This window comes from Alligator mississippiensis, chromosome 2 (assembly GCF_030867095.1).
Source record: "Alligator mississippiensis isolate rAllMis1 chromosome 2, rAllMis1, whole genome shotgun sequence".
Taxonomy (NCBI): domain Eukaryota; kingdom Metazoa; phylum Chordata; order Crocodylia; family Alligatoridae; genus Alligator; species Alligator mississippiensis.
The window spans coordinates 130,850,792-130,867,672 of record NC_081825.1 but is presented as its reverse complement, the minus strand read 5'-3'; the positions used below and the strand labels follow the sequence as shown (position 1 = coordinate 130,867,672).

At 40.8% G+C, this 16,881-nt stretch overlaps 1 protein-coding gene across 7 annotated transcripts in view; it reads right to left on the bottom strand.

Moving 5' to 3' along the window:
• The window catches only part of TBCK (TBC1 domain containing kinase), a 186,769-nt gene that overhangs the window by 90,528 nt on the left and 79,360 nt on the right, over nt 1–16,881 (bottom strand). For all 7 annotated transcript variants that reach the window (XR_002094296.2, XM_006269375.4, XM_059722137.1 and 4 more), the window contains 2 exons: nt 13,589–13,674; nt 1,370–1,406 (listed from right to left, as the gene is read on the bottom strand). Coding sequence is in view for 6 of the 7 variants with exons in the window: in XM_006269375.4 (XP_006269437.1) it covers nt 1,370–1,406; nt 13,589–13,674 (123 nt within the window). In the remaining variant the exon portion in view is untranslated. The remainder of the gene's footprint in view (nt 1–1,369; nt 1,407–13,588; nt 13,675–16,881) is intronic.

Sequence of the window (16,881 nt, the reverse complement as noted above, 5' to 3'; positions counted from 1 at the left end):
CAAAACTTTTTCTTTCAGGAAAATAATATCAATAGTAATCTTTGCTCACAAAACTGAAGACAGCTTTGTCCCAACTAATACAACAACATAATTTTATCAATTACTTGCAATTAGGTAAAGTAATAGAACAGAAGAAATGGGGAGAACAGCCTATGGAAAATAACCAATTGTGCCTACAGAACAAAGTCCAATTCCTTCTACAAAAATGTTTGCTCTGATGAAGTGGTTCTCCAACACTTTCCTTTTGTGGACTATGCTACCGAAGTATCCTTTCGGACATCCTCCTTCCATTCTCTCATAAAAGATGCAATTCATTTGACTACCAATATTTAAATGGACACCAGTGAGAACCACTACTTTGTTCCCCAGACAAGAATTTCACCTTTAAACTCTGATATTCCAGCAGTATATAGGACTTAAAATATTTCTGGGAAGATCAGAATGCAAGTTTGGGGGCTTTTTTTAGGTTTTTGGATTTTTTTTAATACCACTAATGCTATCATGAAATAAGACAATACGACTTTGCCAGGGGCTAAAGGAAAAGTTGTGACATGCTTGAATTTGTTACAATATCATCTCTTAATTTAAGAAGGTTAACAACTATATTGTTTAACAAACAATATAAAGTCAGTAAACAATAGAATATATCTGAGTAATAGTAAATTCAGATAAAACCAATTAAGGTATATTTGATTTTAAAGCCAGCCCATACCAAGCTGCTCTTTCTCACCTCACAATGTTGGTTTTGCTTTGTTTTATTTTTTTAATGTCACAAACTGTACATGAAGACTTCTTTTCCCAGATTAGGGCTGTTCTTTCATACACTGTAAATACAGCTTGTGTAATATAATCTAATTGAATTCAATGCTGCACCTAGTTCAGAGAATAGGGAAGCACCAGTTGTCATGGAATCAGTACAAAGAGCTTTATACGACAACTATGGAATGGGACTGCTGTGGCTCAGGACCGAAATTCACCTAACTCCATAATTCTGCTACAGATCAGGAGTGACCTACTAATTGAGAGAGACTGAACTGACTAATTAAGGAGAAGTTCAAAAAAGGGAGTTGAAAGGACATGTAAGGGATGTCTGGGACATGTATAAGTAATCTAAATTATACACAGATTTTTTTCCCATTACGTTTGAAAAAGACTAGTGTGCATAGAAGCAAAACAACTGGTCTTCACTAGAAGTAGATTTAGGTCTCCATGAACTTCAGCCAACCATGACTGAAAATGAGCTAGCAGCCTAGCAGAGATTCCATAGTCTTCCCTTTTAAACGAAGGAGCGCAGTACATGAAAAACAAGAGAAGTTAAACATACAAATACATAGCTAATATTTAAATTAGGAAAAAAAACCCAACTCACGTGTAAACATTGTGAGAAACCAAGGAATAGCATAGAGCTGCAAGAGAATGGACAAAAACATTTTGTTAAGAGCCAAAGGCCTCAGAACTGACATTCTAGCATACCAAAAATGCCCAACATGCCATGAATTTAGTAACAAATGTTCTAACATAGCTTGAAGAAAAAAACCCCAAACCCAAATCTGGAGTTTGCTGCTGGAAGGTGATCTGCTATCAATAATTAATTAATAATATCATTTTCAGGTCCAAATATACCCAGGCAAGGTCTTTGCTTAGATGCTTTTAAGTTAGCAATAAATAAATAAATAAATAAATGTAAATAAATTAATAAATAATGCAGGGTCATTTCATAGTTACTCTGCACTCCATTACAGGACGGGAATGCCTGGGTGAGGGTGATCCCTTACCCTCCATCAATGCTGACCTTATGAAGGAACACCTTGAGAGGCTGGACACCTTCAAGTCAGCCCTGACAATTTACACGCCAGGGTACTAAAGGAGCTGGCAAGCACCATAGCTCAGCTCCTGGCATGGATCTTCGAAAACTCCTGGTGCTCTGGTGTAGTGCCTGAAGACTAGAAGAAGGCCAATGGGGTGCCTATCTTCAAGAAAGGGAGGAAAGTGGATCTGGCAAACTACAGGCCCATCAGCCTGACCTCTATCCCAGGGAAGGTCTTAGAAAAGATTATCAAAGTGACCATTCTTAACAGACTGGCTGGTGGCAGCAACCTGAGGGATAGCCAGCATGGATTTGTTGTGGGTAGGTCTTGCTCGACCAATCTTATTTCCTTTTATGACCAGGTGACCTATCACCTGGACAAGGGAGAAGAGATTGATGTTGTATATTGGACTTCAAAAAAGCCTTCGATCTGGTATCCCCATGATCACCTCCTAGTAAAACTGGTGAACTGCGGCCTGGGCTTCACCATGATCTGCTGGCTGGGGAATTGGCTTCGTGTTCGGACCCAGAGGGTGGTGGTTGATGGAAGCCAATTGTTGTGGTGCCCTGTGACTAGTGGGGTCCCCCAAGGCTCTGTCCTTGGGCCAACACTATTCAACATCTTCATTAATGATGTGGACATTGGTATCAGAAGTAGACTGGTCAAGTTCACCAACGACACCAAACTCTGGGGTAAAGCATCCACACCTGAGGACAGGAGGGTGATCCAGGCTGACCTTGACAGGCTCAGAAAATGGGCGGATGAGAACCTGATGGTGTTTAACACTGAAAAATGCAAGGTTCTCCACCTTGGGAAGAAAAACCCGCAGCATGCTTATAGGCTTGGCAGTGCTATGCTGGCTAGCACTATGGATGAAAGGGATTTGGGGGTCATGACTGACCACAAGATGAACATGAGCCTTCAACGTGATGCTGTGGCTAGTAAAGCGAGCAAAAATGCTGACTTGTATCCATAGATGCTTCTTAAGCAAATCCCAGGACGTCATTCTCCCGTTGTACTCAGCTCTGGTGAGGCTGAAACTGGAGTACTGCATTCATTTTTGGACTCCACAATTCAAAAGGGATGTGGAGAAGCTTGAGAGTCCAAAGGAGAGCCACGCGCATGATCAGAGGTCAGGACCTTATGATGAGAGGCTGAGAGCCATGGGACTCTTCAGCCTGGAAAAGTGCAGGTGCAGGGGTGATCTGGTGGCCGCCTATAAGTTTATCGGGGTGCTCACCAGGATCTAGGGGAATGTCTGTTACTGGGCTGCCTTAACAAGTTCCTTTCTTATTTTTCACTGCTACTTTAGATCTTGATTCTTGTTGACTCTAGCAGTGTTACTTGTATTCTTAAGGCATTTTTGCCCAATTTATTTCTTCATTGACAAGGTCAAATGGTCACAAACTCCTTCATGACTATTTCAGGCTGGATATAATGAAGAACTTCTTTACTGTCTGACCTCCCAAGGTCTGGAATAGACTGCTGCTGGAGGTGGTTCAAGCACCTCCTTTGAATACCTTCAAGAAAAAAAATAGATGTTTATCTTGCTGGGATCCTATGACCCCTGCTGACTTCCTGCCCGTGGGGCAGGGGGCTGGACTCAATGATCTTCCGAGGTCCCTTCTAGCCCTAATGTCTATGAAATCTATGAAAGTATGGGCATTCACATTTATGAGAATAAAATTGGGCATTTTTCCCCCTACATGCTCTTCTATAATGCACGTGCTTTCTGGTGGCAATAACTGAAAATTGGCCTTAAAATATTTATCAAACAGTTTAATTTTTTTTTAAGACCCTCCATATGTAAGTTGAAAGTTACGAGTTGGTCATCCAAAGGATGAGGTGGGCTAGACACTTATGCTGCTATGAGGCAACCACACAGCTTATAGCAGCCTTGTACAGACATTCAGTTTCTCCTGGGAGAGCTGTTGCTTTCTCAGAAGAACCAAGTGTTCAATGTTCAGGGTTTTTTTCTCCCAGAGTAAAAGGGGCTGCCCCAGAAGAAAAATAACCTGGGAACAACCAGTTAAGCCACTCCCAGGAGAGTTGGTGAATGCTGGTACATGCTGTGACTTCTTTCAGAAGAAAACATAGTTGTCCAGCATCCCTGCCTCCCACTGCCAGGCAGACAGTGTGTCACTCGCTGGACTCTGCTGCTCCAGCAGGCAGCAAAACACGTCCCCTTCAGAATCCACACATTTTGCTGCAGGGAAACACAGGTTGACTATCGGCAGTGTGGGGCAGCCAATCAGGGCTTCCCTACGCACTGCTGCCACCTGTTGCCAGGCAGACCAAGGGATTTGAAAGAGCATGCTGAGATGTGTACATAGGGCCCACTTCAGGATGCAGTGTCAGCACTATAAGCTCTCCCCTCTTTGGGGCCTTAAGCATTCAAGTGCTTGTACCCAAGGTTCTGGGTATGTTTTTCTACTAAGAGCAATAGTTTGGGAAAATTCTTCCAGAATGTGCACATGCAGCACTGTCTGAAGGACTTTCTCTGCCTTATTCTTAGGAAGGCTTCCAAATAACAAACTGTAAGTACTTATGTCACTGTAAATATTAAAAGAATTTAAAAACATTTCATCCTCTATGCCAACTAAGACATTATGCCACTTTAAGGGCTTCTTAATTTTAAGAACAAAATATTTATAAATATTAAAAGGCAAAAAACCTTTATGCTCATAAAAAGTTAGAGTTGCATAGAAAGTCAGTCCAAGTCAGGAATGCAGGAGCTGATGTTCTAGTATTAAATTTAGCTTAAACTACACAGCATACATGATGTAGTTTACTTTTTGTGGGTTTTTTTTGTTAAAACTAAAAGTTTAATATTATATTTTAGATCATAGAAGGCCCAGTTTTATATTGCTGTTACACTTTTACTTTTCATGTCTTTATTTGTAGCGAGTAATGTGCAATCTTAATATTGCTTTCATGGTGGTTTTTCTATTTAGTACACATTTAATTCTCATTTAAGTATCTGCTAGCTAGATAACTAAAACAGATCGTGTAACAGTAACAGAAGAAGTTGAGGTAACAGAACTTGTCAGTATTTTTTTTAAATAGCTGGACACCAGCTATACCCAAGAGCTTCAATTTCTCCTGGTTAAAACAATAATAAAGAACAACTTTATTACTATTATCATGATATAACTATACAGGTAAACGTCCATAAGTGTATTTTGTAAGGTATTCAATACACAGCTTGATGGTTCCCCACTACTGTTAGTAAGAACTTTGGTAGTGTTTATGCATAGACATTTTTGGAACCATTTACTCACATTCAAAGGATCTGCTTCATTCACTGGAGAAGAAAGTACTCAGCACAGATTGCATTTTCTCTTTGCTTTGAGATTCCTTCTTTGAGGTAGTTTTCAGAGGGACACTAGTTTGTAAACCATCTTAGAAGTTCTGATCTGCCTATGGTTTGATTTTTTAAATACACTATTAAGCAAAGTAGACTTTATACATGGTCACACACACATGTGCAAACATGGGTATCTACATCTATTTTGTAGATATATTTTTTTGAAAATACACACACAAGAAAAAACATTTGAAATGATTCGGCATGCTGAAAAATGCAAATAAACTGAAGAATATGGCAAATAGTTAAAAACAATATTATTTCCAAGACATGGAGCTAGCTACAAAACACTTATTTAACTTGATAAAAAGCCAGTATAAAAACATTAAATAACATTAAAGTATCAGGCAGGCATTAGGAAAATTACAGGAGTTGAAGAAAAAGTTTTCCTTGTCGTTTTCTACAACAGGAAGGGGGTTAAGTAAGTCTAAATAGGATATAATTATTCACCTTCAGCTGATTTATTGAAAATACGAAACATTATTGCATTGTTCACTTCTGCCATTTCATTATTCCAGTGTATCAGATGAAAAGTGAAAAATGAAGATAAAGGAAAAGAGTTGTATATACCTGGTTTAAAGTACTTGCCTCACAAACATGAATTCAAAATAAGAAGCCAAATTTACTTATTGAACTAGGATACTTTAAATATTTAGTAAATGCTGCCCCCTAGCAACCACAGGCTAGAATTACCATTCCAAGACTGCTAGTACTTTTACACCACAGTGATTTTCAAACATTTTCTGTTAGCCTTCTAGCCCGTTGGAGACAAGGGTCCTAATGGCTCCCTCCACACCTGTATCTTTCTTTCAGAACGATTGTTGCTCAATCTATCATAGAAAGTTTACAAAGCACTTCATGAGAGCAACATTTTTACCTTCATAAGATTTTCTGGATGAAAAAAGCTTCCATGTGAAAAGTGATAAGAATTGATTAATCAAAATACACAATTTCAAAGCAACTATTCAAGGCCATTTTCTCTAGGAAATGCCTTGATACTGTCAGCAATCCTATAATTATTAGGCCTGTCCAAAGCAGCTAATATTTGCTTTGGATTTGGCTGATTTGGGAGACAGTGATTCTATTTGGTGATTTGAATCACTGTCCCAAATTGATTCACCCGAATCTGATCCAGAGATGCGGCTGCTGCCGAATCAGCCGAATTTCTGAATCACACAGGCCCCATCCCCCACCTCCTCTCCCAGGCCCGCCTGGCCCCAGCTCCCAGCTCTTTGGAAAAAAAAAGCAGAAAAAAAAAAGCCTCAGTCACCAGCTCCTGCCTGGCAGGAGGTGATCCCCACTGCCTCCTACCATGTGGGAGGCTCTGCCACGAGCCCCCGACCCCTGCCCACTGTCCAAGCCCCCCCATGGCTGCCCTGCCTGCCCCAGCTCCTGGCTCTTTAAAAAAACAAACCAAACAAAAAACCCACCCCTGAACTCACCTGTTTCTGGCAGGCGGGGTTCCCGCTGCCCCCCACTGCATGGGGAGCTCTTCCACAAGCCCCCAGAAGCCCTGAGGCTGCTGCAGCAACTGCTGAGTGTGGAGTTTCTTTTTCTTTTCTTTTTTTTTTTTTTTTTTATGTCCAGGAGCTGGGGCGGGCAAGGCAGCAGGGATCACCCCCCTGCCTGGCAGCATGTGGTGAGTGGGAGCTTTTTTAAAAGGGCCAGGAGCTGGGGCAGGTTGGGCAGCCATGGGGGGGGGGGCGGGCGCGCGGCTGGGGGAGCAGGCAGGGCATAGGGCCTGGCATGGTCCCCTCCCCCTCCTCCACCCCCTACTTACCAGCATGGAGTCTGGGTCCAGCTCCCTGCTGCAGTGGGCGGGGACTGCCTGAAATCGCCAAAGCTCTCTGAATCTTTTCCAAATCAATTTGGACCTTTTAATTCGTCCCCTGATTCGATTCAGATTCATAGAGTTGGCCACTGAATTGGGCTGAATCTCCTTCAAATTGAATCAGCACCCGAAGCTTCGCACAGCCCTAAGAATTATTGCTACATACTATATCTGGAGTTGGGTTGAATTTTGTACTTAAAAACATAGATTCAACAGTTTGTCCGTGAAGAATCTAGCAATAACAGCAGTTATTCACTGAACAAATCTGAGATTTTACAAAAGAAAATTGTTTAAAGTTTAAAAACATTCCCCTTATGTTTAGCATTTTCTGCCTGACCGATTTCTCTCTCTTAGATGATGTTAAACATAACATAGATGCAAACATTCATTCATGAATTGTGCAGAGACTATTAGGTCTTTCAACATCACTTGTTGGATTTAATTAAGTAAGAAATAACAGGTTACTATCTGAAAGCTTCTTCAGTAGGTGCCAACAAACACCATTCTACTACTAAGAATTCCATACAATACTATCTAGCATTTTTATAGCTCTATTCACTAACAAGATGTCAAAACATTTTGTAAAGTAAATTAGCATCATCTACACCATGGGAGCTCAACCTCCAGCCAGCAGCCATGTTACCTGACCCACAGGACTCCCTACATGTCTGGAAATTTGGCAGTGGGGGTATGATGGCACAGCTCCCCTGCTGGAAAATCTCCAGACCCATTGGGAACCCTGGGCCTCAAATGATGGATCTGCTCCCTATTCCAGTGCATAGGACTAGGTGGGGGCAGCACGAGACACTAGGCCTTAATCCCAGAGTGCCGGATGTACAAGGAGGTGGTATCATGCCAAGATCCTATCTTGGTGTACAGGAGAAAGTAAAGGGTAGTACCAGGCCCCTTGAACCCAATCCTGGCACACAGGGGCAGAACACCTGGTTACATAGGTTCATGCCTTTCCATCAGGGCATTTAGTAGGAGAAACCAAACAACAACTGTGTACCAGAATGAACACACACCAAAAAGCTATCAAAGACAAAAATACCCAGTTTTCTGTGGGGGCACACTTCTTACAAGAAAGCCAATTTCTCAGTTTTAATCCTCAAAGGGAATTTACAAAACACTTTTCATAGATGAGCCAATGAACTTCACTTCATAAATCTACTGGGTACCAAAAATCATGGAATAAACAACAGATATTGGATTTATGAAACATCATAACCTGCCTGCCATCTGATAACCCCAGGTAACCTCTCTACATTTTACCAGCTACATTCTATCACCAGGCTAATATGCTCCCTCCAGCCCCCATGCTCCTCATCTCACACCTACTGTCTCCTCGTTTTCCATGGCCTCTGATCCTCACTGCCATGCATTTGCATTTTCACAGACCTACATTTTGCATATTGGCTTCTATTCCACCATGGAGAGCACAAGACACCAGCAGACTCTCCCTATGCCTGAAGAATGGTGTTTGCACCCAAAAGCTTGCAGAGAGGAATTTTTCCAACTATTTAGTTAGGCTAATAAAAGATATTCAATTTACCCAAAGAACCTTGTCTGCCCATGTCCTTAGATCAACATGGTTACAACCAACACCCTCTAAATAACATGTTGTTTCCATACCACAAGCCTCGTTGAGGTACGACAGACTGCGTGCAGCAGCTCACTTGCTCTAACTGAGCTCAACTGCTCTTTCAGGCACAAGCTAGTGTTTAGCAAATGGCTATCAATGTGAGAGGGATAACACAGGGCTTTGCCTTTTCTTGCTGGCACCAAAGACAGCAGCCACACTGGCAACCTGAAGCAAGTAGACACTGTGTCCTACCATTCATTCCTGTTTCTATTCCTGTGAAGAAAAATTAGCTTCCTCACTTAAGACATAAATGACAATATCACCCATATAGATGGGGGCAAAAGTCTGTGTGGTATGTAAGTAAATACAACATTTACACTGGTTATTTTTTCTGGCAATTTTTCAAATAAAAACTATTCATCAAGAGATACCTCCAAGCATATATGCTAGTAATTTAGGGTAAAATACAGGGCAGGGTAATCATAATCATCATCATCAAAACAAGGTATAAACTTTAAAAAGTATAAACTTATTTATACCCACTCTCCCACACATTTCTTTGAGCAACTAAAGTTAGAGATCTAATAACAAGGTCACCACTGCACATTTTATAGCGTTTTTAGGTGCTCCAACATATTATGGACTTCTCCCAAATCCAACTCTTATAGAAGCATAAGAACGCTCTACCAGATTAGCAAAGTTTGCCTGGTCTATTATCCTGTACCCAACAATGGCTAGTCCAGATGCTACAGAAGGATGTCTTAAGAACTCTACAATTGATATCCCTGGAATTAAATCTGCCTTTTACTAGAAGCTGCCTTCTTCCAACACATTTTATCTTAAAGCTGAGTCATGAGATTTAATAACCCTGCCAAAATTAGTGGTATGTTTAATTATAATAACTCTGTGTGTTCAAGGTATCATTAGGAACATCCAGCTCTTTTCTGAATCTTGCTAAACTGTAGGCCTTTCCAAAAGGGTAACAGAGCAGGTTGGCACCTGGAGCATAGAGGCACACTGCACAATGGGGGCTCCTGGGTGCCAACGTTGGAGTTGCAGACAGCCAACAGCCAGCCGTGGTATTTTTCCAGACCCTGCTAAGCCAGTGCCATGGGGCTGTCACTCTGGTTGCCCCACCTTAGTTACATTATTGGGCCTTACTTAAGGCAATATGGAAAATGAAGCACAAAATGATAAATGATACTTACCCAAACTTACATAGCAGATTAACCAGAAAGAAGCTTTGCATTTCATGCTTTCTAGTTCAGCATCTTATCCGGATGCTGGTATCTAAGGTTCTGATCCTCCAAACATTTATGCACATATGCAAGCTTTCAGCACTTTACTAGACTTACAGAAATTAAAGAAACTATTCATATGCTGAGAAATGAAGGGGAACTGAGTGTCAGTGAGCAGGAAAAACAGGTTTAAATTTTTATGTGTAATCCTACCCCTCCTGTCCTATACCTGAAATCAATCAAATGCAACAAAACAATTGTTTTCCTACAAAAGAAGAATAGCAGCAGAAAAACAATTATGGATGAGCAACCTTATTGGAAAGTGTAACACGTGTATGCGTGCACAATGGAAGATTTTCAGTAAGGACAATTTCTGGCTATCAAGAAAGATTTAAACACAAGGGATTTAACAACAACAACAACAAAATCAAACAAATCAGAAAAAAACAAAAAAGCCAAAAGAACAAAAACAACAAACAAAAATAAAAGCTTTTTAATACTTTATTAGAAAAATCCTTTATTAAACAAATTTGCCACATATCACTGAATTCAATCTAAACTGTCTAACTGTACCAGCAACTCTGCTGAGAAGATATAAAGTAACTGCCACCAGACTTTATCACCTGGTTAACCACTGAGGTGACAACTACATTTAGCTTCCATAATTTGCAGCCGAAAGCTATTCAGAATAATTTATGGATACAGTTTCCCTTCTAGGGATGTGGCTCACTTTATTTTTCCTCCACTTTAAAGTGGCCTGGTTTTGGTATGAGAATTATTTATTTAAAATACAAGACAAATGCTGTAAGCCATTACATAGATTCATGCCATGAAATAACAAGAAAGCCCCCTTACATATATCTCTATTTACATGTAAATCACATAGCCACGGCAACATATTTATCCAGGCACCATGGCAGCTAACAATATCCACAACTACTTAAGCTTCATCAGTGTTCAATACTGAGAGTTACATGACCCAGAGCAAATGGAAAGGTGACAGGAAACACAATCTTTCCTGAAGCAGGAGCCTGCGACTCAATGATGAAAGATTAATCAGGGTTTACTTTGACAGGATTAGTACTCAGGCACGAAACTGGTTCAGATCTCATTACTGAAGCGCATAGTCTTCATCTTAATAGATCCTGCCCTATTACAGGTGCACACACACCTCTCCTTATTACCAATATACAAGACAGACAGAAAAGGGGGAAATTTAAAATGATTTGGCAAGGATGATTTTTCTCTTTAGAGGCTGGCCTAAGCTTTGGAGCAGTTGGGTTTTCCTGACAGATTTATAAAATGCAGAAGTGTATATTCATACACAGTAATTTGTAACCATTTTGAGTTTAAATCTCCTCCACTCCCTTCATTTGGCCCCTTTTCTAGACTATAACTCTTTATAGCAAGGACCATATTTGTCTATGGGCTTTTCAGTGCCTAGCACAGTGGAGTTTTTATATTAGTCTGACATCTTACCAAGGACCGCAAGACAAATAATGTCAAAACTGCCAACGTTAAATGTTAACATGTATCTCAATGCTCATGGTTTGCAATAGAACAGGGCAGCTGAAACCTGGAGTGCAAGTTGCCAGCTCAGCAGCACCAAGGATGGATCTTTTCGGTGGTTTCACGGCAGCTAATGTGGGTAGCAACTGATGAAGGAAGACTAACAAACAAGCAAACAGAGAGGAGAGATACACCTCTATATTTATTTGATGGTACTCTTATCCTGGGCAAATGGTCTGGAATTATTTAAAATCAGAGGCTAAATTAGGGGACAGTGTGCTTCTATGGCCAGGATGCAGCTCTGTGGATTGTGATCATGTTGGAAGCTTGCATTTATCCTTTCCAACTTCCTGCATAATTTGCCTATACAAGCTCAGACAGTTCAGGCTTCAACCAAGTGAGTGGAATTATTTTTCTCTTCTGATGATGGTATCAAGTGATATATATAGCTCTGTAGAGGTTTCTTTCTAACAGAGTAAATTATATCCACCAGTGTATAAGCTCTATAATTTAGCTGAAAATAGCAGCCAATATAAGTGTCACTGTCCCGTATGAATTTGAATCATTCATAAAAAGTAGAGGTGCACTGATACATCAGTCCCATATCTCACCAGCACTGATATAAGGAAAATTGACAGTGTTGGCAATCGGCTTTTTTAGGCTAATGTGTCTGATAATGTCACTGATAAATGCCCCATGCATGCGCGCAGCTGCAGCACAACATGCAGGCGGCCAGAAGCGCAGCCTGGCAGCATGGAGACCAGCTGGCTCTGGCTGGTAAGTCTGTTGTGATAGGAGGGAATGGGCGATGCGGGGGGTGGGAATGAGGCTCCAGCAGTGAGCAAGGGAATGCTTTCCTGCCAAAATATTAATTCAACAGCATAACATGATAAGAACCCATACTCTAGGATGCAACTACCCATCAGATTCCATTATACACAAGTTTAAAAATGAGCTGCATGTGGCGTGTCAATTTTGTTAACTTGGTTCTTTAAAAGCAGAGAGTTTCTGCAAAAAAAAGTGTTGACTTGACTTTAATGCTCAGAGGAATTATCTTTGGTTAAAAAAATGGCAAAAAAAAAAATCTACACTTCCACCTTATTGTGGAGATGTTCTTTCCAATTTTTATTGTTTATAGTTCCACAGCTTACTACATATTTTTAAAGTGACGTACTTTATAAATCTGCCAAACAGTATAACATGGTGTTGCCCCCTTATTTAACAATGCTTCTCTTATACTGCCTTACCAGATGTTAGTTAAAATTGTCACTTGTCTATAAACTGTAAATTTATAATGAAACCAAATTCTGTGGACACATTTCATGGAAATACCACTTCAGTTCTCTGGACACATCAAAACAACATGGCTGTTCTGACAGAGGGGAGAAGGCTAAATTAAATCCAGCAGTAGCTACAACAAAGTGTTATAACATCATCAAGAACTCTTAATTTTGTTTTTCAACATAAGGTCTTCCTTAGAGAAGCAAAGAGGTGGAAGAAAGCAAGAGACTGTACTTGATGATCCAGGTAGGCTTTTGCAGGCATTGATTTATACAAGCCATTTCATAGCCTGTCGACTGTTCCTGAAAAGTAGTTTGGTTTTTTGTTCTTACTATTCCAGTTGGAAACTCTCTTGTCTGCAGATGCATATGTTTTCCTATATTTGCCTAAAGTCTACCTCCCCCAAGCTGAATAATGTTTCTTGAACAGACATTTGAGTAAGTATATTCACTGACATACCACTACCAAATCATTTATGAGAGTTCACTGTACATTATTATTTTTGTAATGACATACACGCAGACACTGGCCACAAAGTTTGCATTTAATTAACTTGTACAAATGTTGCACTCTGCTTCCAGTCATTCATGATGTACAAAAATTAAATTGTCACTCTGTTATGAGTTTAATTTTTTCTAAGGGTTCTTTTTGAACCTGACAGTAAAAACTAAATTTAATTTGCATTGGACAGTGACTCGCAAATTCTACCACATATCCTCGTACACATCCTCTAATTGACATATAAACACTTACTTGCATTTTCCAGGCCATGAAAAAAAAATGTTTTAAAGATACTACCTTTGAAACAAGATTTTGCCATTTCCTCAAGAAACCTTTGGGAAAAAGCAACCAGTGCTAGAGAAAAATCTTTCATAGACTACTTCAACTGCACTAGGGGCAGTTTAGAAACACCCCCACCCCAGAGTTGTCACTTCTCTCTTTTTTTGTTAAACAAGAAACCTCAGCACTTACATCTGGAATGAAGCCAATTTCATTGAGATGGTTACTCAGCTCTGGGTCATGGAACGCAATCATCTGGGAAAACACTGTCAGGTACTCTGAAATGAAACAAATGTTTCAGATCATTGCCAGACCAAGAACCCCCAGCACCACTGCAGCTCCATGCTGTTAAAATCAAACAATGAGTAGATACAGGGCATGAATACAGATTCTGAAGCCTGCTCTATTCTTTACAGCAGTGGATGTCAATGAGGGTGCCATAACCCCCTTTCAAGTGCATCATAGCACTGGCACGCCTCAAACCACAACCAGGTGAAACTGCTCCACCCACATTATATAGGGCCCGACTAGGAAGCAACTGCAGCAGATGCTCTTGCCTGTATTAGGTTTATCTGAGAAACCTAATGCAGACAAGAGTACTTGCTTTTGCTGTCACCCTTCCTGGTTCAGCCCTGCATGCTTCTCCTGGAAACAGAGGGGTGAAGGATACGTCCACTTAGTGGCAATGGCAGCAGCCAGCACAAACGCAGATAAATCACCAGGCTGCCACCAAGTGGACCTATTCCATACACCTCTGTTTCCAAGAGGACAGTTTCATTAGGTTGTGGCCACAGCACAGTAGTTGAAAACCAGTGAAGTAAGCTGAGGCAACCCAACAGTGGTTCTCAATTAGGGACTACTAAGTTCAGAAAAGTTAGAGGAGTGGCTTGGATCCAAGAAGGTTGAGAACGATTGCTTTATATGAAGAATGTCTTCTTATTAGATTAAACTTTTAGCATTTAAGTACATTACAAACCAAAATTGGCTTTTTCTTCCTTTGCTTGCTCATAGTTCTTAATTTGCATCTTGATTAGCAACCTCCAACTTCTATTGTCTCTCAGCACTGGCACGCCTCAAACCACAACCAGGTGAAACTGCTCCACCCACATTATATAGGGTCCGACTAGGAAGCAGCTGCAGCAGATGCTCTTGCCTATATTAGGCATGTCTCCAAAAAGTACAGTTTCCTGTACTTTTTTTCCCCCACACTCCACAGCAACAAAACTAAATGGAACGATCTATACCTCACTTGCAAAAAAACTACACAAAGTTGAAATAATTCATGTAAAATAGGCTTTTGACATACAGTTAAGCTATAAATTACTGAAAGAAACTTGTTCTAGAAAATTACTTGTACTGAAGAAATCCAAAGATATCACAATCCCAAAAGTATCTGCTACAAAGAGAACCTATTTATACCATAGTGCTAATTTAAATATTAAAGTTTTTCTCGTCTGTATTCTTTATTGTCCTCTTGGAGAAGAAAAGAATGCTTTCTTATCTTTTCTGCAATAATATGTCTCCGCTTTCACACACCAGCCTGAAAGGGATAGTTTAACTTAACTGCCTTCACCAGAATTCATTTTTAACTTGCGAACGGGCAGGATGAGGCATGCAGCCCTCAAGTGTTTTATATCACCACTCTCCCATTCCCTTGTCCCCTATACTTTCATATGATTCCTTAGAATCAGGACTAAGAGGCATTTCTCCTGTGGTTTCATGATGGGTTACATCTCTTTCCCCTCCTCTCCCTGTCAAAGCTCACACATCCCAAACCAAGAATTCCTGTTGCCCAGTACAGCCTACCCCTGTCCCAGTTGCTTAGCCTCAGCTTCTTACTCCCAAAAGATCAGTGGAGCCTTGAACACTGGCTTCTTAAGTGAATGGCTAATGTAGTTCCAACATGTTACAAAATCTTGAAAGTGCCCCTTCCTTAATTAGGGCCTTTCTTCACTGCTACTTTAGGATTTACCTGTATATGGAATCATTCAGGCAGTATTAAATCTTCTGTAATATCTCTAGCTATAAACATTTATTTCAGAGAAAGAATGTATTCACACACAATTGTCCAGGAATAGCTATAGCACTTTAAAATTTATGCCTGCCTTTAATCCAGATTATTTTTTCAATTGTAGACAAGCTCTTGCCCCCATTATCTAAATTTCAGTGAAGACCATTCGAATTTGCCTAGCAAAATGAGTGATTACTAGGCTGTGTGAAGCTTCAGTCACTGATTCGATTCGGAGGAGATTCGGCCCGATTCATTGGCCAAATCACCAAATCCGAATCGAATCAGGAGTCCCATTAATCTCTCCGAATCAAAATGGAAGCCTCCAATTTGATTCGGAGAGATTTGACCATTTGGACAGGGACACAGCTTTATATATTTTTTCTACATACCGCAAGGTACCAGGTGGCTTGTGAATGCTGAGATGATGGGGCAGATGGAGCATCCCACAGGAGCGTGGGGGGGGCGCAAAGGGGTCTCCAGCACACTTGGCGGCGGACCCAGAATTGGACCAGAAGCACTTCTGGTCCGCTTCAAGGTCTGCCACGAAGCACGAGGGGGACCCACCCCCTGGCTTGGCAACTGGGTGGGTACCCAGAGTTCCTCCGTGGCTAAATCACTGAGCTGCGGGGGCGTGGGGGGATTCCCCGTGTTCCTGTGGGGCGCTCCATCCGCCTCACCATCTCAGCGCTCATGATCTGTGCCTGGTACCTCGAAGTATGTAGAAAAAACATTTAAAGCTGTGTCTATGACCAAAATCGTTGTTCTCCAAATCGGAATCGAATCTTCAGATTCAGATTTAGCGGAATCGAATCAGCAAATCAAATCATTGTCCCCTGAATTCATAGGCTGAAATCCAAATCGAATACAGCCCACTTCGCACATTCCTAGTGATTACTATGCTTGAATGAGAAGACCAGTCCTATATGCTGTTCTTAAAAAAAAAAAAAAAAAAGAAGTGCAATTTTACAGCAGGATAACTATGCACACACACAATTGAAATGAAAATTTAAGTTTCACTGTGAGTTCAAATCAGATAAGGAAGAGGTATAGGTGGTGAACTTTCCTAGCTACACCACAGTAAATACAATAATTTTTACATCCCCAATTAAATTATCCATCATTTTAAGCAGTGAAAATCTGCTCAGTCATCAATGCCTGAGTTTTACCTCCTCCACTCTGAAGTTATGTCAACATAGCGAGATTCAGGGACTGCTTACCATTCCCTACATTATTGGGAACCCTGACTCTAACACACTATGCTAACTAGAGGTCAAGATGCGTGCTTGTAAATGGATATCAGAGTAAGGGCACAAGTCAAGCTGTGCCTTGAGCTAACGCTTCAGTGGAGACAAACCTTCAGTCTCAGAAACTAAATAGATATGGAAGTGACATAGGGCACTGCTTGCATGTTTTACCCAGAGGCCAGTGGGGCTAGCCTGGGTTACTCTAGCTTTCCCCACATTCAATTCTGACA